General features: G+C 38.9%; 1 protein-coding gene across 3 annotated transcripts in view; it reads left to right on the plus strand.

The window, feature by feature from the left end:
* The window catches only part of SLC41A2 (solute carrier family 41 member 2), a 108,797-nt gene that overhangs the window by 76,545 nt on the left and 7,034 nt on the right, over window positions 1–25,218 (plus strand). For all 3 annotated transcript variants that reach the window (XM_045779991.2, XM_045779990.2, XM_087868792.1), the window contains exons 9-10: window positions 72–203; window positions 1,691–1,839. In XM_045779991.2, coding sequence (XP_045635947.1) covers window positions 72–203; window positions 1,691–1,839 — 281 coding nt within the window. The remainder of the gene's footprint in view (window positions 1–71; window positions 204–1,690; window positions 1,840–25,218) is intronic.

Here is a 25,218-nt window from a genome sequence, read left to right on the forward strand (position 1 = left end):
TGCCTTTGGTTGAATTTATGCAAGTTGTGTAAAATATGAGGATAACTGCTTTGTTTTTCCTTCTGTTTCAGGTATTGGTGGCAATTTGGTGGCCATTCAGGCTAGCAGGATTTCTACCTACCTCCATTTACATAGCATTCCAGGGGAGTTGCCTGATGAACCCAAAGGCTGTTACTACCCATTTAGAACTTTTTTAGGTTCAGGTATGTGCTTGTGGATTTTTACATATTTTTATATCAGGAATAATTCTCTGAGAATAGAGACGGGCAACATTTGCTGAACACATATTTTGTCAGTTTAACGTGACTTTTTTTTATTCCTGAGACCCGAGTAGATTTTACGTAGAGTAGATTGTGTTCACTAAATCTCCCTGAGAGAAAGTCGTTTGTATCAATTTGCCGATGCTGAGGAACCTCGTACACTTTTCCTGTTTCATCCTTTTCTCTGGGATGTCTTGTTCATGAGTCAAGACACAGGAACCTTATACACAGAGGAGAGCATTGCTAGGTGATTTAGAGAGACAGATAGACTGTCTTTTCTATATGAATCTTTTTGGCTTTTCTGAATGTAGGCGTTTGATCCCAAACAAACAGGAGGAGAGGGAAAACCTCTGTAATAAGGAAGTGTCCTGTCCTGTGTCACCCAGGCAGTGACTACCAAAAAACTGTGACCATAGTATTAAACCTCAGAATTCTTGGCACTTCTTTTCTGATGAAAATAAAGGTGATTATTAACTTTTTTAAAAATTTAAATTAAATTAATTAACATATAGTATATGATTAGTTTCAGAGGTAGAGTTCAGTGATTCATCAGTTGCATACAACACCCAGTGCTCATTACATCAAGTGTCCTCCTTAATGACCACTGCCCAGTTACCCCATCCCCTCATCCCCCTCTCCTCCAGCAACCCTCAGTTTGTTTCCTATGATTTAGAGTCTTTTATGCTTTGTCTCCCACTCTGACTTTGTCTTGTTTTATTTTTCCCTCCCTTCCCCTATGATCTTCTGTTTTGTTTCATAACTCCACATATGAGTGAGATCATATGATTTTCTTTCTCTGATTGACTTATTTCGTGTAGTATATAATACCCTCCGGTTCCATCCACGTGGTTGCAAATGGCACGATTTCATTTTTCTGATGGCTGAGTAATATTCCATTCTATAATATATATAGCACATCTTCTTTATCCATTCATCTGTTGTTGAACATCTGGGCTCCTTCCACAGTTTGGCTATTGTGGGCATTGCTGCTATGAATATTGGGGTGCAGGTGCCCCTTAGGATCAGTACATTTGTTATTATTGACTTCTGAATGAGGATTAGAAATGCCCAGTGAAATATCAGTCAAAGAACTCTGAAAACAAAGTAAAATTAGAACATTCCTGTGCTTTACGAACTTGATGTGTTTTCTTTTGTCTTCCCTCTATTATTATGATGGATATTAAAGTCTGACCAGTGTTCTTCATAGCAAATTTTTATCAACTTCCTGCCACTCAATTAGCATATAACATGTAATGATAATGTCAAAGAATTAAGTAAACTGTGAATGGTTGAAATGTATTGTTAGCAACAGAATCTTATGCGATGCTATACAGTATAGTAACTTGAAACTAATACTTAAATTTTAATAACTGTGACCTATTAGTAACCCAAATAGGATTTTGTTTTACCTTTTACATTTTCTACTACAGGAGTGAATAATAAGTCTGCTCAGGTTCTACTGCTTCTAGTGATTCCCGGACATTTAATTTTCCTCTACACTATTCACCTGATGAAAAGTGGTCACACTTCTTTAACTGTGATCTTCATAGTGGTGTACTTATTCGCTGCTGTGCTACAGGTAAGAGTTAAAACCTCCTGTAATCTCTTTTATCCCCAGACTGCCGTAAAAGCAAAACTGTACATCTAAGAGCACATGAACTATTTTAACTTTTCAGAAAGCAGCTGTATGCCTTCGTATAGATTTCACCTTCCTAAAACCAAGAAACTCACGATCACTTTTAATATAATCTGATAAATAGAACCTTTGGATTTCCTGTTTCCTGAATTCTATGTCTCCCCCTCTCTCCCCCCCTTTTTTTTTGTTTTGGTTGATGCTCTTGTTTCATATGGACACATTTTCTCATAGATTCCTGAGAGTGCATGAAAGCCTTTGCATGTTGTAAAGTGCTTTTACATGAATAGGTTGACTGGATATAAAATTGTTTCTTTTAGAATTTTCAAGGCTTTGCTTCATTTGCCTTTTGGCTTCTGTTAACCATCGAGAAGAACAACAGGTGCTGCCGTTCTCACTGCTGGTCTCATTGTACAGAACATCTTTTTATCTCACTAGAAGCTTGCAAGATCTCTTTTTTCCCCTTGTTATTAAATTTCACGTTGCTGTGCCCTGGTTTGGGTGTACTGGGTCTGTTTTGTTGGACATGGTTTGACCCTTTCGATCTAAAAATTCGTGTTTTTCAGTTCTAGGAAAAGTTTTTGAATTTTTTCTTTGATTTTTTTTCCCCTCCATTTTCTCCCTTCTTTCTCCCTGGAGTCTTATTATTTGATTCCTAAAGCTCTTGTATTGAATTTCTTTTTTTTTTTTTTTAAGATTTTATTTATTTATGTGACAGAGAGACAGCCAGCGAGAGAGGGAACACAGCAGGGGAGAGGGAAAGGAAGAAGCAGGCTCCCAGCCGAGGAGCCCGATGTGGGACTCGATCCCGGAACGCCAGGATCACGCCCTGAGCCAAAGGCAGACGCTTAACGACTGCGCTACCCAGGCGCCCCTTGTATTGAATTTCTGATCTTATTCTCTTTTTTCTGGGAGATTTCTGTGCCTTTCTACATCTTTTCTTCGGTGTGTCACTGACAGTTCTGGAGAGAGTAGAGTTGAACATATACGCTCAACTTGCCATCTTTATGTGGGAGGCTATTAATTTTGAAATTTAAGAAAATTGACTTTATTTTCAAAATCTGATTGCTATAATACATACACAAAATTTTAAAATTAAATAGTACTGAAGTGTTCTACCTTTCCAATCACATTCCTCCGAGATAATCACTGAAATGTTTTAGCTGTTTCTTCTGATACGTATCTGCAAATTTTAAAGTAACACGCCTAAACTTTAGACTTTTGCTAATAAAAATGGGATTTGAGGGGCTGTGTCAATACCCCATCTTTTCCATATAGCTACATCACAATCTTTTGTTAATTTGCAGCCAGTGCTTGTGTGATTGGGCTATGTAAACCTCATGTACTGGAGAGCCAGATAGTATGGTGTGATTATGTTTCCTTTCTGTGTACTTTATTCTTCTTGGGGTTGATAATTACATCTTTTTTCCTTTGCATCATTTTCCATAAACCCAACCTTTCCAAGTTTCCACTTTATTTTGGCTGCTTGGCTTCTTGCTAAACTCTGTAGGATTAGCGCCTCCTATAGTGAGAAATCCTCACCTCGTAAGAGGTCCATTCAAATAATTCTTTGAAGAGTTAACATTTAAATTTGGCCTTCATGACCAGCACTGTTCTAAGTGCATTAAACATTATTGACTCACTTGATTCTCACAAAAACTCTATGAGATTTGTTCTTTTCATGTAAATCAGTGATTTTCAAAGTAGAGTACATCCAAAGCAATCCACTGTGGATAGGAAGAAAAAACTAAAATATCTATTTATGTATTTTTTCCTCATTTGCTGAAAATGACTGTTTTCTTCTATTTTTATGATTGTTTTATAATAAACATATTAGCACAGTGTTAAATAAGTAGGCTCAGGTTTTTTATACTAGGGCTAAATAATCTAAAACTTTTGGAGATTACTGAGTTAAAGCATAGAGATATGAAAGTACAGAGCCGCTGTCAGAAAGGAAGTAATTCATATCCAGGATATAACTAGGAGGAGGGGGGCACCTGGGTGGCTCAGTCGTCAAGTGTCGGCCTTCAGCTCAGGGTGTGATCCCAGGGTCCTGGGACCGAGCCCCACATTGGGCTCCATACTCTGCTGGGAGCCTGCTTCTTCCTCTCCCACTCCCCCTGCTTGTGTTCCATTTCTTGCTGGCTGTCTCTCTCTCTGTCAAATAAATAAATAAAATCTTTAAAAGAAAAATTGGGGTGCCTGGGTGGCTCAGTCGTTAAGCGTCTGCCTTGGGCTCAGGGCGTGATCCTGGCATTCTGGGATCGAGCCCCACATCAGGCTCCTCCGCTGGGAGTGGGCTTCTTCCTCTTCCACTCCCCCTACTTGTGTTCCCTCTCTTGCTGGCTGTTTCTCTGTCAAATAAATAAATAAAATCTTTTAAAAAATAAAAAAAATAAAAAATAAACTAAAAAAAAAGTAACTAGGAGGAGGGAGTAGATGAGAGAAGGTTAAGAAGGTAGATTAGGGCTACGTAGAAGGGCCTTAAATACCATGCAAAGGAGACTGGAATCCACTCTTAAAATAGCAAACACACTATGACTTGATATTTTAAACTTTCCTATAACACTTTGTAGTGCCAAAGAGTTTATTAAAAGTTACCTATCAAATGATTTATTCATCCAGTAAGCCTTCATTCTACTAGAACAGAGATGGGTTTTAAATCCCAGGATGAATACATTCAGACCGTATCCTCCAGGACTCAAAGTCTGGAGGGAAGACTACTACATGAACAGATAATTACATTATAATGTAATATACAAATGCTGGGCATAGCTACATATAAGGTGCTTTCAGAGCTTGGAAGAAAAAGCAACTAACTCTACCTAGGGAGTAATATTTTTCTACTGCTCAGTAGGGACAAAAGTTATTTCAAATGCTTTTTTGCCACTGGCTTCCTTTATTGCTATATATGATATGGTCATTTATCTCTGTGTAAGTATTATGAAAAAGATGCGTTCTTCAGTCCCGTGGGAAATATTCAGAGATTGTTCTTTGGTCTATTGATAAACATGCCATTTTTAGAGCATGTTTCTATTTGCAACTCTACCTCTTAGCTTCATGGATTGATTTTACATTTATGTTTATGGCTCTGTGCCAACACACTATCACAGATCATTTCACTTGAATCAATGAAGGATATAAGTAATTTTTCTGAACTTACAAAAATATTAGATTTCAGCCTGTACTCAGAGAAACCCTACATGTCTTTTTTTAACCTCTGACTTAAATTCTGACAAGTAAAGGTTGAAAAACTGGAGGTGAGGAAAGAATAATATTAATCTCTCTGTATCTCAGTTACCTCCCATATAAGATGGGAAGAATAAGAGTGTCTATCTCATAACTCATTTTGAAGATTAAATAAGTTAATTACATAAAGCTTGCCACATAGTAGATGCTATTTAAGTGTTAGCTGATGCTGTCGTTGCTATTAAAACTAGAATTTAGGTGGTGAGGCATTGATCTCTGATGACGATTGGAAATTATTTTTTTAATCTTATAGTGTTGATTGAATTTTCTTATGTATCTGTTACAGCTTTTGTTTTTATGGGTTTTAGTTTTTATTTTCTCCCCAAGAATCAGATATCTGCCAGGGTAGATCTTGGCATGCACTTGACATTGTGTATTATCCCAATGGAATAGCTTAGAGTCCGATTGCCCAAATCAAACCATCATGTTCTGACACCAACACACGTGACACGCATGTAAACACACATGTACACATCTTTGGAAACTGAGGTTTAGGTAAAAGCCCTTCCCCTGCCTCCTTCAGTCAGTTCATAGATGGACAGAATGAAGAAATACTTTTACAAAGCCTCCTTGACCACTTAAGACTCACGTTTTATTATTATTTACTCGACTGGCTTCCCCCATTGATCTGGGGTAAATTTATATTCAAAATGTTGGTTTAAGTCCCAGCTCTTACCCAAATATTTTAGTCTACTCTCCCCATCCCTAAACTCTCTATTTTGATTGAATATTCTGTAATAAGGTTTTCTGATGCTGTTTGATTTCTTCCCACTTAGATTCCTACCTCCTTGAGGTGAGAGACCAAGCCCTTTTCCCTATGGTATTCCCCACAAGACATTATATAGTGGTTGTTTTTGAATTCTTGGTGTTTTGCTTTCTTCCTAATATTCCTTGATGAAGTCCCCCTCCCAACCCCCACCACCCAGTTCCCCAACCAACTAAATGAAGGAAATCTGTTTGAAAGAACATCATATTGGCCTTATTATAATGACATGGTAACAATCATTTGCAGTATTTTTGCATTTACTCAGATATCATCTCTTCCTGGAGGCCTTGTTTGAATACCTAATTTGGTCTGAGTACCCTTATTCTGTTCCCATAGTACCCTGTGAATATCATTATTCTAGCTTTTCCACATTTTATTGACATTATCTGTTTATGTGTGTCTCACCTATTCTAGAGAACGGATCTTTGGCTTATTCATTTTTACTCATTTTATCTCATCTCATTCCTAGTGCTCAGTTAATGTTTGTTAAACTGAATAACTGTCTCTCTCTCTCTCTCTCTTTTAATTTGGTTTGAGGGCCATTGCTTGCTGGAGTTTGGGCTCACAGCTGTGTTTGGGGCTTGGCCCAGGGCTCACTGGGGGTCTTAGCATCCTTATGAGGGAGCAGGCTGGGTGGGCCAGAGCCTAGGAGGTGGGGGCAGCTGGGGGTAAGGGGCCAGGGGGCCGCCCCCAAATAATGTTATCTTGCCAGCCATGTCTCCTCCTTCGCTGGAGGGAGGAGAAAAGTTTACAACTGTATTTAAGCCTTGAAATGCCAGAAAAACTGAAAAATCTAAATTTTCTTCTCCTTGCTTTCAGTAAACACCAGCTTTCTCTCTTTCAATGACATAGGTATTGAAAGTAAGAGGCCATGAGAAATAAAACACAACCCCCCCCCCCAAATTCTATCACCATTCAGTCAGAATTATAAGGTTTTTCTGAACCATTTAGAGATGAAATGACTTGATATCTAGAGAAAACGAAAGATACGGTATATAGATAAAGCAGTACTGGTCATATTGATCATTGGTGAAGCTGAGCGAGGTACATGGGAATGGTATGGGTTAATTTGTACTGTTCTCTTCTGTGTATGTTTGAACTTTTTCATAATGAGTTTTAAAAATTAAGGTTTTATTTCAGATGTTAACACAAGAGTTTGTTTATTTGTTTTAGAGAGAGGGACAGGGAGAGAGAGAGAGAGAATACTGCAGAGCCCCATGCAGGACTCGATCTTAAAACCCTGAGATCATGACCTGAGCCAAAATGAAGAGTCCCAAGCTTAACTGAGCCATTCAGGTGCCTCTAATGCAAGAGTTTTTTCAGAGCATGTTAGCTTTCTAGTTTTGGTCCTGTAGCTATTTCTTACCTCAAGAGAAAAGTAAAAAGTCAACTTGAATTTGAAATTGTTTGGGACTTGGAATGGTCAAGTATCTCGTATCTTATTTTGCCCTTGGCACACACTAACTACATTTTTTGGAAACGAATCTTTAAGTTTAAAAAGCCACTTAATGGGGCGCCTGGGTGGCACAGCGGTTAAGCGTCTGCCTTCGGCTCAGGGTGTGATCCCGGCGTTACGGGATCGAGCCCCACATCAGGCTCCTCCGCTATGAGCCTGCTTCTTCCTCTCTCACTCCCCCTGCTTGTGTTCCCTCTCTCACTGGCTGTCTCTATCTCTGTTGAATAAATAAATAAAATCTTTAAAAAAAAAAGCCACTTAACATGTCACAAAGTACATTGTGTAAGAATTTATTATGTGTCTTGCAATTCGAAGGAACCTAACAAATGTGTTTTTGTTATGTGCAGGAAGGCCACCAACCACAGTCAGTAGCTGTGATGGATTGTATGCTTACCGTGTTCTTGCCCAGGGCCCAAGAGCAATCAGGATTAGTTGGAATATGTCAAGGACAGAGTAATGTGTGAAAGCCATTTGTATTTGGTACACCAGTGGTCATACTGCATTTTGTATTTCTTTTTCAGCAGTAAGGATGGGTTGGCACCAAGCTAACCATCCTGGGCTACTCATTATACCTTTTGTGCCATCAGCCAACATTTGCGAGACTGCTAGCCATGGCTAAGGGTATGGTCGTTGGCTTAGTTTTTTTCATCTGTGTTACATTAGCCCATTGAACCCACAAGTTTGATTTTATAGAACCAGAGTGTACTTTCTTCCAAAAACTTAGAGATGATTTGGGGTCTTTCTCTCTAAGCGATGATTTCCTCTGCTTCACATCTTACTGATTCAGATGCTTCATTAAGTGTGCAAAGCTTGTTAATTTGTGAAATCAAAAGCATAATATGGAATTCCAGGCTGTGATGATTCTAGTTGGCCTTCCTTCTAAGATCTACCAAAGGGAATCCTGATATCTTCTTCAGCGTTCCATGTCTCTAATTCATTTGTTTGCCTTATTCTCTGTAGTCTTTTTCAAGGATGTAGTGTTTTGACAGCATAATAAACCCCAGAAGGTACAAAAATAACTATCAATCAAATAAGCAGACTGGCAATTTCTTGAGCAAAGAAGGAACAGAGTACATTGTGGCTCATTTCTCTATTCAATTTAAAGTATCTATTAGTTTCCCTTTGTGTTTTGAAATCCTAACTGTGCTTCCTTTGTCTGTGAAAAGGCAAAAGCATAAAGCTTGGATGACATACCCTACAAGAGGCAAAAAGATAAGCACATATGCAGTATCTTAATGCTTTTTTGCTATAAAATATTTTAATGGAAAAAAAGAGACTTTTCTAGTTCTTGATGCCTATTGAATCCCAACACAGTGCTTGCTTATATAATTGGTAAACTATGAATCAAAACCATTTCTAAATGAAAATTTTAATTCCCTATTTTAGGCAATGATTGTTTCATGCAGAAAATTAGGTTATTAAGAACACTGCTAAAATTCCAGCAGCACCAAATTCCATGAGAAATTCATTGTGAAAGTTGGTTGTAGAAAATCTTTGCTTCTGGCTATATCTGTTGTTTCATGTGGGAGAGACAAAATATTTCCATTAAATGATATAATGACAACAAGTTCTTAATATGTAAAATTGAGAATTGGACATACCAGGATTTTATCAAATCCATAATAGTTTCCAAGCACTGTGCTAGTCGCTGTACAAAGGAAATAGAAGACATTGTCCCTGGCCTTTACAATCGTTTCTCAGTTGTGGGAGATTGGGTGTGTATGCGTGAAACAGAGAAGCGCCCAAGACTTCCCTCTCTGTGACAGTAGAGTCTTCCTCTGTAACTTCAGAATCAATTTTTTTTTTTTTTTGCCAATGCCTGGCTTTCATTCTTTAAAAGTGCTTCAATAGATTTTTTTTTTTTGAAGGGGAGGATCAGAGTATATATTGTAGCTGATGAGAACTTCATTTAATATCAATAAAGAAGAAATTGTTCTTAGCAAGATAGTTAATTCTTATGGTTTTTGTTAATACGATTTTTAAAACAGGAGTCTCCTTAGTTTTTGTTCCTACCTTTCAGTAGACAATATTTGGTTTTAAATTTTATACTTCTGTACAAATTGCACAGGTTCATAATCCCAGAAGAATTGTTCTTAGCAAATCTTAAGCCCACCTTCAACGAGCAAATGTGTGCCCCACATAATAAAATATATAATTAGGATATTGATTAATGAATTTCCTAATAAGGATTTCTGTCTTATAAATAATAGTTCATGGTCATTTTGAAACCTGTGTTTGTTACATGACCACGGCCACAACACAAATGGTGTAAATTAAGAGCAAACATTTTCCATTTCTTATCAAGTGGAACGTGCTTGGGTCAGAAATATGGTCTATATACTTACTAAAAGAAACACCGACCACATCTTACTTCTGAAGTCATGTTCACATGATTTAGTGCCTTTTAACTGTAAATAGAAACATAAAATTAATCTTCCCACAGAAGAAAAATATCAATAAGCCAGGCTTCGTGTAATCACAAATGTCACATGCGAAGGACAAAGGAAAGAAGAGAGAAGATAAGATCCCAATATGCAGAATATTGTAGAAAGATCGGAGCTCTTTAGAGTCAAACATGAGTTGGAATCTCTGCTCTGCTACTTATTTTGTGACTTTAATCAAGTTTTGTGACCTCGTTGGCCTTATTTTTCCCCCCCTGACTCAGAGGATAGTAATGAGGGCTAAGCTAATGTCTATATATTACTCGGTGGAATTTCTGGGACATAATATGTTTCCAATCATGGTAGTGGCTGCAGTTTATCATCATTATTGTCAGAGCTGCCATTTCTTCTTCCCCTCATTATGGGAGCTGGTCATTCAATGCCCTGAGGCCCTTTTTTTTTTTTTTTAACCTCCTCACCATTCACCTTCCTTTTGATCCCTGTTCTTTACCGCAGATCTCTTTTCTTGCTCTCCTGATGAGTGCCCGTAAGCTTTAGATAGCACCCTTTCATTGCTTCCCCTATATTGATATCTCCAGTCTGGACTCCTTTTCTGCATCTCCAGTTACGTGTGGAAAGACGTCTCAAACATGACACGTCCAAACTAAATTCCTCATTCTCCTCATAGTCTTTCCCATAGCTAGACAAGAAGCCACAAGGGGGTACAGTGAAAAGGGCAGTAGGCCAGGCTTCGGGCATACAAACAAAGATCCGCTACACTTCTCCAGCCTCAGCTCCTGATGCTGTTGAGTCCCTCCGGGATGGGGAGAGCCTTGCTCATATAGACTTTCTGTGGTGTGCACTGCTGGTGCCCCAGATCCTAGCCATCACTGTCATCACCTTATCCTGCTACTGGTGAGTGCATGCAGTGGGACAGGAAGACTGCAGGCTAAGGAATCCCTTCCTGGTCCCTTCCTAATTCTGTGACTCTGGCTAAGTCACAGCACTGCTATGTGGCTTAGATTCCTCACTTGTGACATAAGGGTGAAGATACTAACACTAAGGTGACCATAAAATTTTAGTCTAAACTGGGACACTTTTGAGAGTGAAAGGGAGCTGTTGATAATTAGAATGACAAGCATAATTACCATCACTACCCTTCTTCCTGGGCAAAGGAAGAAGCACAGTGACCCTAGCTGTCACTCAGATCCCCTCCTGCATTCATGATGTGTGATTTTGTGAATTCCCACTTCTACAGTAAAGATGATTTGTTACAAAGCATTTTTGTACACACTGAGTAATGTATATGCTGATAATAAAATAAGCTGGTAACTGCAACAGTCTATTAATATGAGAATTGATAATTACTGCTAAAGTAATACTAAATTAAATTGGCTTTTATGGGTTAGCCAAAAACTCAGGCACTACATAACATGTTGTTTTCCTGAAAAATTGTATTCCACGTCCAAACAGCTGATTTTTTTCAAACAGCTAATTTTTAATGGACCTGTTTTTACCCAGAGGTCTGTTTTTACCGCTTTCTGCCATAATTTGACTTATATTATAATGTTCAGTTATATCTCCTCTTGATCTTGTGAGAGGAAAAGAGTACTGGTCTCCTTATCATCTAAGTTGTTCATTCTGAACATGTCCTATCTCTGACAGTTCCCTTCTTGAGGTTTGGTAATCTCAGCTGCTTTTTCAATATAAATAAAAGTTTCAAAAACAATAAAAACAAATATTTGTATTACATTTATTATTATTATTATTATTAGCCATTCACTGTTAGGCACTTTATACATATGAACTCACCGAGTACTCACCACAACTCTGTGAGCTAAGTTATGTTATTCTCATTCTCAGGTGAGGCAGTTGACGTAGAGAGAAGTTGAGTGACTTGCCCAAGTCCACACAGCAAGATGGAGTCTACAGTCTACCCTCCTAACCACTCTGTTTTACAAGAATATGTTTGGCACTTTGTCGTGCTCTTAGAGCATCGTAGTTCTTAGGATGGCAATTTCTGAAGACTTAAAGCTGTCTTTTTTCCTCTGGCTTCATTAGATCTTCATATTTCTTCCAGCCAGGCATTTTGCATCAGAGGGCATTCATTCCACAGAGTTTACACAGAATCTGTCTTTTGAAGTCAAGTAGGAATCCAGTCAAGAACACAAATAGGTCCAAAGTGTCCTGAGAGAAGGACAAAGTGCTATGGAATTTCAGTAGTGGGAGAGTTTTTTCCTATGTGGGGAGGAAGATTTATAATGGGGGATAAAATTTTGTTTGTGGAATCCATAGAAAATGCCATTTCAGTAAAAGGAAGTAGCATTAGGTAAGTGAGAAAACTCAGGGTATTTACAGAATATAATAAGAAAATTTCTGGAAAATAAGGTTGAAAATTACAGATTGTGGCAAGATCATGAAGGATCTTGAAGACCAGACTGAAGAGTTTATGGTGTTTTATAAAATGATGATTTTCAAAATTAGTTCCACTTGCAACAAACTTGAGAGGTCTGATACATTCGTTCGATGCAGTGGAGTCTATAGTATGTAAGGGCTTGGGCTCTTGTTTCCACCACTCACGCCTGTGTCAGCTTCAGCAAGGTAACCTTTCAGGGACTGTGTTTTCTTGTCTGTAAAAAAGCGGCAGAATAGACCCACCGTGTGGGTTGTTTTAAGGATGAAATGAGGTAATAATCCGTGTAAGGTGCTATTACTATCTTACTATCTTAATATCATCTTCTTTAGTAGCTGTGGATCACTGGAGTAATGAGTCTCTTAGGGGATCAGTGAGGGGATTAGAACCTATGGAATCTAACATCAAGAGTGCTTACCGTAATTCTGATGCCCCACTAATTCCTTGGAGTCATTCTTCTCAAAGAGAATAGTGGCAACACGGCCATAACTGGAATCCCAGGATAACCAGCCACTAACTGAGAGTTCGTTGGCTTGGCCTTAGGAAAGTTACTTAATTCCTTGGGGGTCTTATTGTTCTTGCATGTGAGGATAATGATTCCTCTCTGCACAGTAGCAGTACTGTTTAAATGTGTGGCACATAAGAGGCCTTATTAATTGGTGCGCTCATGTATTTTTTTATTATCACACTAACTCAAATCCTCTTCCTAGATGGTATCTCAAAGGAAAGAGCTAAGCAACCAGGGGATTTTATTTTATTTATTTTTTTTAAGTAGGCTCCATGCTCAGTGTGGAGTCCAATGTGGGACTCAAACTCATGACTCTGAGATCAAGACATGAGCTGAGACCAAGAGTCAGACGCTTAACTGACTGAGCCACCCAGCCGCCCCAGCCAGGGGATTTTAACAGGTTGGCTGATCTCATTCACATTCTTTTCTCTCTCCTCAAGATTTAAGTTCACCAGATTTCAAATGGAAAGTGAGGATCTCTTTATTTCTGTGTTACTCTTTTGCCTCTGTCTCTTAATTGGTTTCTGTCAGATTGGGCGGAAAGAAAAGTCTGAAGAGAATGACAAAGGAAATGTGAGGGGAAGATCAACAGTTTCAAGAATTTTTTTTTTCTCTCATTGCAAAAACATCTTTAGCTTTGGGAGGTAGGCGGTTGAAATGGGTGAATTTTTGAGATTCTTTTTTAGCCTTGTGATTGCACTTTTGTGATACGATAGTGTGATGATGTTATTGTAGCTTAGGTTGTGGGGACTGAAAATGGACACACTTCCCTAAATCCGTATTTGTGATTAATTCTCTAGACAAGTATGACTGGGCTCCAGGCCAGTCAGGCACGGAAGATGAAATGATTGCCTCTGGCTCATTGGAGGCATAGCAGGCTGGATGCCTGGGCAGCAAGGCATTGAGAAAGGGAGCTCTTTTCAGGCTTGTCGACCCTGATGAAGATGAAGGTAGAGCCAGAGAAGCTGAGCCATCTTTCTCGAGTGTTCTGGTTAGGCTGTAACCAGCCGTGCTCTGAATCCTGCTGAGATCGCAGACGTGACTTAGAGGACTTTTCATGTCACCGACAATAAATCTTATAACACAGCTCTGTGAAAGCACTTAATTGAAAAACATAAAAACCATTACTCAAGAAATTTGCCAGAATAAAATTGTGGTTGATTGTGATCCCAGAATATTCACCATAGAAATACTGACCTGATTGATTTTATAATTAAAAATTTTTAGCTTATTTTAAAAAATAAATATTTAGTCCCATACTACTTTTTTAAATTTTAAAGCTAAATGTCCATGTTAGTTCTAATTGTATTATTAAAAGGAATGTTAAGGTGTCTGGGTGGCTCAGTCAGTTAAGCATCTGCCTTCAGCTCAGGTCATGATCCCAGGGTCCTGGGATCAAGCCCCACATGTGGCTCTCTTCTCATCGGGGAGCCTGCTTCACCCTCTGCCTGCAGCTCTCCCTGCTTGTGCTCTTTCCTCTCTCTCTCTCAAATAAATACAGAAAATATTTAAAAATAAATAAATAAAAGGAATGTTTAAAGGATGTGAAAGGAGGATAAGACCATCATTCAATATCTAAAAATAAAGAGACATAGTGGAGTTGATTGCTCACTGTTGTAAGGGAGCTATATGCTCAGAGCAGGTAGAGTCTCTCTAGCCTGGCAAACTGCCGATCTTACGTCGGATTTTAGGGAAGCATGGAGCTGAGGGGTTGGCAGATGTTCAGAAGCACGAGGGGGTTGATGCCATCTGTAGATGTATGGTTACTTGGGTGTGACTGGTATTTGGTTGGCCCCAAGCCGTATAGTTATTGGACTGAATTTGTTCCTCATTGGCTACTTCAGAAGCAAGGACTGTCATTGATTGGCTGGCTTTTAAAGTGTGTTCAGTAATGTAAGTTGTTTGTTGGTTGACTGAATTTAAAACCAGTTCCGATGGCTTTTTGTTAGATGGCTTAAGAATCATCGGGGAGTGTTTTCCTGGGAGTGTGCGAACTTTCTAAATTCTCAGTCTCCATTTCTGTTCTTCACTTGGTCAAAGCTGCAGGAGATCATTAGGGATTGTCCAGACCTTTACCTATGTCGCTGGTTCTTCTGGAAGACAGGGTTTCATTTGGGAAGATCTGATTTTTGGTTTGCTTTCCCTAGGTAGCCAGATTGCCTTTTCTTTTAGCTTAGATATAGATTGCTTTATTTCATCTGTAATGTTGGTCAGGTATAAATAACATGAGTGTTAGTAGTGGTTTTGGTTGGCCAAGAGAAAGTCCAAAACCATTCTATTAGCTATAGCTGGAACTGTTATTTTGATAGTCTTGTGCGTAAGCCGTCTACTTTGTATGGTTACCTCTGTTCCAAGAATCTTGTGTTCGTAGTCAGTTTTCCTCGAATCATCTGTTTTGGGAGGTGCTCTGAAGAACCTGTTGTAGGTTCTTGACCGGTATTACCTCCCAGCTCTGCTAAGGTCCCTTCTACTTTTCTCCAAAGGATGTTCTAGTTTAGTCTTATCCAGAGATTATGTTTTGGCTTGTTTTGGTTTTAGTTGAATAATGGGCATCCATTTCCGACCCGGTTGTAGCTGAACGTAGACAGAAAGACCAGCGTCATAGACTCGGCCCCTGCCTCTGCCTGTTACAGTAAATAATTATCAAATAAGTGTCCAGCTTTATAGAATTCTTGGATTATTTTAGGCATTTCACTCATGTTTCTTCATGCAGATTCGGATCTCATTGAAAGCAGTAACCGTGTTGTATTCTTTCTGAGTGACGCTTATCACAGTGTCTTCTATGTTAGGTATAAAAAAAAATTTGTTAAACTGGATTCAAGATGTATTGAGTGTGCTTTGAGTATTTGGGCTAATACTGACACAGTTCCTCATTGTTTGAGCAGAAGAAACCAGACCCATGAAGAATACAGAACATATTGTTCAATTTATATTCAGTACAGATGACGGCATTAACAACAACAACAAAAGTAAATGAAGTGTGGTAACTACCTTGTGTCAGAAAAAGAACAGAGGCAAAGTACCAAACTATAGCTTGTGGCTTTGAATGCAACAACTGTTTGGTGAGTGGTCTGGATCGTTCTTTTCTCTAGCCACTGTTCTGGGATACCTTAACTTACAAGGAGAATACAGACTAATACTTACTGAGTGTCTAGTAGCTGCCAGACAACATATTTTATGGACCTTATTTCGTGTAATCCTTTCAGCGGTCCTCTGAGATGTGCCTAGCCTTCCCTACTTTCCAAGTGACAACTCTTAGAGACTGAGAGCTTAAAAAATTTTACCTGGAGTCACAGAAGTAGTTCAGTCATAAAGTTTGAACTTAGATCTGTATTACTCCAAAGTCTTTGTTCTCTCTACTCCATCACAAGGTAAGTAAAAGGACTGAGAATTAAACTTGGTAATCTCATTATTTCCTAGTGGAGAATGACAGAAAGGGGTCCTATACTCTAGGGCAGGGATCAGCAAACTTTTTCTGTAAAAGGCCAGATAGTCAACATTTTAGGCCCTGGCAGGCCACATGGTCTCTGTCCCAAGTACTCAGCTCTGCTCTGACAACACATCAGCAGCCACAGACACTGTGTAAATAATGAGCGTGGCTGTGTCCCAGCAAAGCTTTACTGTGGACACTGGAAATTAAGTTTCCTATAATGTTTATATGTCACAAAATACTATTCTTCCTTTGATTATTTTCAACCATTTAAAAATATCGAAACCATTCTTAGCGTATGGGCCGTACAGGTGGCGGGCCACATTTGGCCTGTAGGCTGTAGTTTGCTGACCCCTACTGTAGGCTGTTGCTGCAAAGAAAACTTTTTGAGAGTCCCTCTATATTTTTGTAATTTATTATTATTTTTAATTAGTTTCAGAGGCAGAATTTACTGACTCATCCATTGCATATAACATGCAGTGCTCATTACATCACGTGCCCTCTTTAATGCCCATCACCCAGTTACCCCATCCCCCCACCCACCTCCCCTCTAGCAACCCTCAGTTTGTTTCCTAGAGTTCAGCATCTTTTATGGTTTGTCTCCCTCTCAATTTTCATCTTATTTTATTTTTCCTTCCCTTCTCCCGTATTCATCTATTTTGTTTCTTAAAGTCCACATGTGAATGAAATCATATGGTATTTGTCTTTCTCTGACAGACTTATTTTGCTTAGCATATTACCCTCTAGTTCCATCCACATTGTTGAAAATGGCAAGATTTCATTCTTTTTGATGGCTGAGTAGTGGTGCATTATATAAACACACACACACACACACACACACACACACACACACACACACACACACCCCACATCTTCCTTATCCATTCATCTGTCAGTGGACATCTGGGCTCTTTCCATAGTTGGCTATTGTGGACATTGCTGCTATGAACATTGGGATGCAGGTGTCCCTTCAAGTCACTATGTTTGTATCCTTTGGATCCATACCTAGTTAGTGCAATTGCTGGGTTGTAGGATAGCTCTATTTTTAACGTTTTGAGGAACCTCCATGCTGTTTTCCAGAGTGGCTGCACCAATTTGCATTCCCACCAACAGTGTAAGAGGGTTCCCCTTTCTCCACATCCTCGCCAACATCTGTCATTTCCTGACTTGTTAATTTTAGCCATTGTGACAGGTGTGAGGTGGTATCTCATTGTGGTTTTGATTTGTATTTCCCTGATGCTGAGTGATGTTGAGCATTTTTTCATGTGTCTGTGGCCATTTGTATGTCTTCTTTAGAGAAATGTCTGTTTACGTCTTTTGCCCATTTCTTGACTGGATTTTTTGTGTTTTGGGTGTTGAGTTTGATAAGTTCTTTATAGATTTTGGATACAGCCCTTTATCTGATAAGACATTTGCAAATATCTTCTCCAATTCCATAGGTTGCCTTTTAGTTTTGTTGACTGTTTCCTTTGCTGTGCAAAAGCTTTTTATCTTGATGACGTCCCAATAGTTCATTTTTGCTTTTCTTTCTCTTGCCTCTGGAGACATGTGCCTATCAAGAAGTTGCTATAGCCAAGGTCAAAGAGGTTACTGCTTGTGTTCTCTAGGATTTTGATAGATTCCTATCTCACATTTAGGTCTTTCATCCCTTTTGGGTTTATTTTTGTGTATGATGTAAGAAAATGGTCGAGTTCAAATCTTATGTCCATTTTTAAAAATGGGTTGACTTATGGAGTTGTAAGAGTTCTTTATATATTCTGGGTACAGGTCCTTTGTTATAGACATGTTTTGAAAATATTATCTATCAGTCTATACATTGCTTCTTCATTTTCTTAACCATATATTTTAACAGAAGTTTCAATTTTAATAAAGTCAGTTTATTAATTTTTTCATTATGGCTAGTGCTTTTCTTTTCCTAAGAAACCATTGCTTATGTGTGGCTTGTGAAGGGTTTTTCCTCTTTTCTTTTAGAAATTTTCTGGTTTTAGGTTTTTTTTGCTGTCTCTGATCCATTTTGAGTTAATATTTGTGAATTACAGATTAAGGTCCATATTTTTCCTTACGAATACCAAGTTGTTCTGGTACCATTTATTGGTAAAACTATCCTTACCCACCTTGAATGACCTTAGTGTCTTTGTCACAAATCAGTTCATGTATATATGGGTCTATTTCTAAATTCTATTACGTTCCACTGATGTATATGTCTATTCTTATGCAACTGTTCTCTTTTGAGCCTTCACATGTTTTTTTAAAATTTTAGTCGCAAAAGAAATCATTTGTCATTCTTAATTGCAAGCTCTCTTCTTTATGTGGGTCTCAGTTCATTTATAGGAATATTTGTATTTTTACAGCTACAGCTACAGATGTGCCAAATAACCAAAACTAATGTAGATGTTTTTCTCTGTGATCCCTGCCAAATCAATATCCTTTTATTCTCTGCTCTTAACATAGAGTTCTCAGTGTGCTAGCATTTCAACAGCCGCAGTAATTATATTTATGAATCCGTATGTGATACTGTATCTCAAACCTTATGGAAGTCCAAGTGGATTACATCTGGGTTTTCATGCGTGTCTCTTCTCATGGCTGCTTTTTTCTATGATGTGAATTAGATTAATTACGCATGTTCCTTCCTTTTGTACTCCCAGCTATATTCCCTGCTTTTCTCCATATTCTGTCTATAATCAATAACTTTAAGAGACCCTTCTATATTAAGAAAAGATTGATTTTCAAATTTCTCAATTATTTCTTTGCCCCTTCCTTTTATTTCCTCCTGTTAAAGTAAGTTGACTTCAGGGTTTACCTTTCTTATGTCAAAGAAGTTCAGAACTATCCTTCTGACACTTTTCACTTTACCTGCACCCCTTTTTTTTTTTTTAAACCTTACCTACCTTTAAAATGTTTTCCAGGTGGTTCCATGTTCTAGCAATATTTGTTATTCAGTTCCTATAGATTTCAAAGTTACCCTTTTAAATCTGTTTTCTGAGACCATACGTCACCTAGTATAGTGAGAAAACACATTTCTGTTCTGAGCTTAGGCAGGGAAGGGAGTTTTAGTCATCGTTTCATGGGCATTTTTGTTTGTTCGTTTTAGTTTGAGCTTTGTTTCATATCGTAAAGCAGCATATACTCCTCATGGTAAAATTGCCAATAATCCCCACACTCAAAGACCACCACCACAAATATTTTGATGTACTATGAAAAAAATATTTTTTACAAGATTATTTCTCAAATTTGAGTAATACATATATTGGAAAGGCATACAATAAATGGTTTCAAGTGAATGAATATTCTTTTTTTTTTTTTCAGTGAAATGTTTTGCTAGGCAACCCACAGAAAGGCCTCCTACCTGAAAGGGAAGTGATATAGAAGCAGGGTGATCTCTGGGCTATGGGCAGAGGGAAGGGGGAGCCCCTAAGTTGCTCAGGTCCTGGTCTCTGCCTGTTGCATCTTTCCCTAATATTGTGTGGCTACTAGCAGCATTAAAGTAATTTAGTTCAGTAGGAGAAAATCAATAAATGTTCATTTCCTATAGCTATTTTCATATGTTTTATTTCTATCTTTTCCCCCTTCTGATAAAAAAACTAAGAAACATCTTATTTTGCTTGACTTTTTTTTTTTTTTTTAATTTTCAAATTGTCATTTCCTAATGTTAAGTGACATTAGTTGTCACTGGCTCTTTGCATGATTGGAGCAGAATGACATGGTCAGACGAGGGAGTGATCAATGGTGGTATTAACTGGGCCAGGGTTAATGGACACCCAGCCAAAAATTCTTATGCTTTTTAAAAATTATCATTATATATTAAATATCGAATAGATGAACAGTGATATGCACAAGGTATGAAGAAGAATAATTCAGTGAACACCAGGAAACTCACCAGTTAGCTTAAGAAATAGAACACTACCCAGTGCCCTAGTATCTGTACCTTTTAAAGCTGCACCTTCTAAAAGTTTTTTTGAACAGAACGTCTTCACCATTTCTGTGGCATGAACTCTTTGGGAATATTATGGGCTCCTTCTCAAAATAAGGTTTGCTAATTTCCCACCTCCCTCCACCTGCCACCTTACAAAAATAGTTCAAACTAGACCAAAGAAAAGTTGCTTTTACTTAAATATCAGGAGTAGATTGAATTCCTGCTGACTGATAATCCTAAATTCTTCTGAGCAAACATTTATATATTCGCTTTTAATGAGTAGGGTTTCCAGTCTGGAAACTGGATTAGGGAAGCATATTTTTATAGGGGAAATAAAGTCAGCCTTTGTAAGTTAGGGGTTTGGAAGAACTGTACTAATTTGCTGCTCCTGGTGTTTATTTGCATCATCTTTCTAGGCCTTCCTTCCCCAAAGAATCGTCTTTCTTTACACAATACACAAGGCCATTACTGGCATTCAGGGCACAGAGGGGGTGCTAGTACATGAGAATGTTGATTCTAGCTCAAAGAAGGAGCTGGCCAAGAGAATCAATATCGTCCAAAGCAAATACATATTTTTGTACTTCGGATATTTATTTAAATTCCAAGCAATACATCTAGAACATGCAGAACAGGCTACAAAGTTGCCTTTTCAGAAGGTATATTTACCTAAAGAATTTATGCATATTTCATAAAAAACAAACAGACGATGTAAAAACACAGTCTACCCTTGGTTTGATTTCGATGTGTTTTTGCAGTGAAAAGCATGCATTCCTTAAATAATCATTAACTTAAAAAAAAAATAAAACATGTTGCATGAGGAAGTATCTGATATTTATTGTGATTTTAATAATTCATTATACACTGAATTCCAAGAAAACACTGAAATCCTTTGTTAACTTGCAAAAAAAAATTAATAGTTGAAACCTGAGTGAACTTTGAGTCATCCGAATACCTTTAAAAAGAAATTGCATGGGAAGGGAACTTAAATCCAATTAATGGAGTAAAACTGTGGGAGGCGGTGGGAGAAGATACGCAAGAGTGAGGCAAGCAATCGCTACGTAGTTCATGACAAGAAATTTCTTACCTTTGTACTTCAGAGCCAGAACAGACTATGAAGACATAAGTTTATCTATTTTAAAGAAGCCTGAACTGAGGATCAGAGAGAAAAGTCACATTGGTTAGTGTGAGAAACCAGTGTTCATACTTCCATTTCAATAACCTTTAATTTTTTTTAGAAGATTTATTTTAAAGAGAGAGAAAGAGTGCATGAGTGGGGCAGAGGGGCAGAGGGAGAAGGAGAATCCTAAGTGGACTCCCCGTTGAGCACAGAGCTCCACATGGGGCTCCATCCCAGGACCCTGAGGTCATGATCTGAACCAAAGCCAAGAGCCGGCCACTCAACCATCTGAGCCATCCAGGCGTCCCCCAATAACCTTTTAAATAAAGATCATAGATTCAGCATAATAACTGATGAACAATGAGGATGACATTAATATTTATTGAGTACTGACTGTGTACAGAGACTTGCTTAACCCTTTACATACATTATTTAATTTCTGCAACCCACCCATGAGGTAGGTGATGTATATATCATTGTGAAGATGAGGAGGACTTGAGGATTTATTCACTCATTGACAGTAACGGTCATTTAGTGATAGAGTCCGTTCAGCAACGCACATTTGTTTCAGGCTTATCATGGGTAAGTGTTTTGCTAGAGGTCAAGAGATCAAATAGAAAGATGACATCGTTTTCTCCTTCCACAGATTTCCATGTGGGATCCCTGGAATCTAACATGTCAGACGTACATGTTAGATCAGTAGCTTTCAAATGTTTTTGACCACAACGCTCAGTAAGAAATATGTTTAGGGGTGCCTGGGTGGCTCAGTCAGTTAAGCATCCCACTCTTGATGTCAGCTCAGGTCATGACCTCAGGGTCATGAGATTGAGGGAGCCCCATGTCGGGCTCCACACTGGTCATGGAGCCTGCTTAAGATTCTCTCTCCCTCTACCCTCCCTTCTCTAAAAAAGAAAAATGTTTATACTGAAACTAATGCACACATATTTCTATCTTTTATTTACATATAAATACATGTAATTTCATAGCTGAAACAAAGGTTGTATGAAATATCCTTATTAGCATCCTAATACTTTCGATTCTAACCCCGTTTATATTCTATTTTATTCTATTTCATTTTTTAAAGACCAGTTACATCAAATTGATTTCAAAGCTCATTCGTGGGTCACATATTGAAAAAAGATATGTTATTTGTATGTTTTAAAAAGTTCTTTTATGTGTGTGTGTAAGAAACTAAATAGTACTTGTCCTCCAGAGCAAATGTAGCCACTTCTTCTGGTATTTTATCTCTGTGTTGTGCTTGGATTGCTAATTTTGCTTTCTTAAGAAATTAATTGTGGACCGTTGGTTATGAGAAATGAGGATCTAGCCATCTTACCCCATGCCTTATTTCCCCAACTTTCATTCTCCTAAAATAGGAAGGCTCAATTTTTATTTAATGAATAAGATTGTTTCTATTCTATGACTGTAAATATCATTTATCACAGAGCCAAGTCATGCATCATGATTATATTTTCTTTCTTTTTAGTATTTTCTTTCTTTTTCTCTCTCTCTTTTTTTTTTTTTTTCTGGAGATAATTGCCCTATTTTTTCACTGACATAGTTTCCTATAAACCAATCCTTAATTTTTTCCCAAGTGCTCCATCACAGCTGTCACACATCTATGCTTAGTTTTTTGCCCTCAAACTCTGTTGTATCAGATAATTTTCCATTTGCCTTGATCGTGGAGACCTCATTTCCAGCACGCTCCATCCGCCTGCTGTGTCTAGACTCTGGCTCGCCAGCCCATCGACCGCATGGCTCTCATCCCAGAGCCTTCTTCCCTTGCTGCTCTCTTCAGTTGGCTCTTCTATTTCCCTATTTCTGTTCCTTCTCTCTTGGTTCTCCCCTCATTTTGCATCAACACATTTTCAAGAAAGTTCCAAAGAAAGAGAACTTGGGAGAAAACTTCCTGAGTGCATGTATGTCTTAAAATGCTTTAGTTTAGGGGCGCCTGGGTGGCACAGCGGTTAAGCGTCTGCCTTCGGCTCAGGGCGTGATCCTGGCGATCTGGGATCGAGCCCCACATCAGGCTCTTCTGCTATGAGCCTGCTTCTTCCTCTCCCACTCCCCCTGCTTGTGTTCCCTCTCTCGCTGGCTGTCTCTATCTCTGTTGGATAAATAAATAAAATCTTTAAAATGCTTTAGTTTACCCTCAACACTTGAGTGATAAATTGGCTGGGCACAGGATTATGGATTGGAAATACCTTTCTCTCAGGCTTTTGAAGGCCTTGCTTCCTTGTCTCCCAGTGCTGCTATTGGGAAAGTCAAGTTCTTATTCTTTCATAAGAACTGTTTATTTATTTATTTTGAGAGAAAAAGAGAGAGAGAGCACAAGGGGGGAAGGGCAGAGGAGAAGCAGACTCCCCACTGAGCAGGGAGCCCAACACGGGGCTCGATCCCAGAACCCTGGGATCATGACCTGAGCCGAAGGCAGCTGCCTAACTGACTGAGCCACCCAGGTGCCCCTATCTTTTTTAATCATAGCAAATATTTATTATGTTCTTTCTTTGTGGCAGGTACTGTTGTAAGTCTTCTGCACTATTTCATTATGAGACAGGGATTATTTCCTCTATTTTACGGGGAGGAGACTGAGGCATGGAGAGTGTGGGTAGCTTGGAGTAGAAAAGGCTGTCGGGGCATCAGACACTTCACTGGGAGCCCTCTGAATTTGAACATCTGATGTCCTCTCTGGGGGGTTATACTCCTGCCCACCACTGTTCTTGAAACAAAGCAAGGGTCTAAAGGAATCCCATTGTTAACTGTGCAGACTTCCGATTAATCCTCATTTTTCAAATTTCATAGTTTCTAGTATTTTTGAGTCCTGAGACTTGCCCCTTCGGTTTCTCCAGAAAACGTCTCCTTATTTTCCCAGCTGGGGAGGACGGTTGCAAGAATAATGAAAGAATTAGATGTTTGCTCACTCCACACACAGGCACTTAAATACCCCTTTGGCATTAGCCCCAGCACCACTTGGCACTAACGATCTGAACCTTTCACGGACTCGACAGGGCACACTGACTTCCTCGCTGGGGTGTCCCCTGGGGTAGGTAGGTGTTCTAAGAGGTACCTTGGGCAGCCCTGGTCAGTGACCTACCACTGCCCTGGCTGCTCACATTTTTTAAATTATAAAATACAAGTATACAGGAAGTTATAAGAAATAAAATAGCCTTGTATTTACTACCCAGCTTTATCAACCCTTAACAAATTATTTAAGCAACTACTTCAAAATGATCAATAAAAATGCATCATGGAGGGGCGCCTGGGTGGCACAGCGGTTAAGCGCCTGCCTTCGGCTCAGGGCGTGATCCTGGCGTTACGGGATCGAGCCCCACATCAGGCTCCTCTGCTATGAGCCTGCTTCTTCCTCTCCCACTCCCCCTGCTTGTGTTCCCTCTCTCGCTGGCTGTCTCTATCTCTGTCAAATAAATAAAATCTTTAAAAAAAAAAAAATGCATCATGGATATGGCTGGTGCCCCCTGTGTATCCCTTCCTGGTCTCATTTGATTCCCTCCCGAGCACTTGTCTAAATTGGTATGTACCGCTGCCAAGCATGTTTCTCTACAACTGCTACGGAATGAGTCTATAACTAACATATTGTATTGCTTTTCATATGTATAAGCCTTATTGGAATCATACTTTACGTAGTCTCCTACTGCTTTTTGCATTCCACCATATGCTTTTGAGACATACTCCTATTGATCCATGGAGCTCTTTTTCATTCATTTTAGCTTCTCTGTAGTGTTCAGTTGTGCGACCTAAGAGTTAATTTACTCCGTCCTTTGTCAAGAGCCTTTTGAGGTTATCTCCAACTTTGGACTTTGACGACAGCGGTGCAGTGAACATTCTTAGGCATTTCTGGGAGCATGCATGTTGGAGTTTCCCAGCAGAACTTCTGCAAGTACCCCAAGATACTGGTCCTCTCAGTCCTTGGGGTGGCCACCTGGGACCAGTATCAGTAAAGCCCCCAGGCCAGTCTCCTTCGGCCACGAACAGTTTTATCCTTTTACCCATGTTGCAGAAGAAAAAGGAAAAAAAATCGTGTTTCTACGTGGAATTGCTGAATTGAGGAGATGCCCGTGTTCAAATCTAACA

The sequence above is a fragment of the Ursus americanus genome, chromosome 17, assembly GCF_024610735.1.
Source record: "Ursus americanus isolate L20-20 chromosome 17, mUrsAme1.1.p, whole genome shotgun sequence".
Classification (NCBI taxonomy): Eukaryota; Metazoa; Chordata; class Mammalia; order Carnivora; family Ursidae; genus Ursus; species Ursus americanus.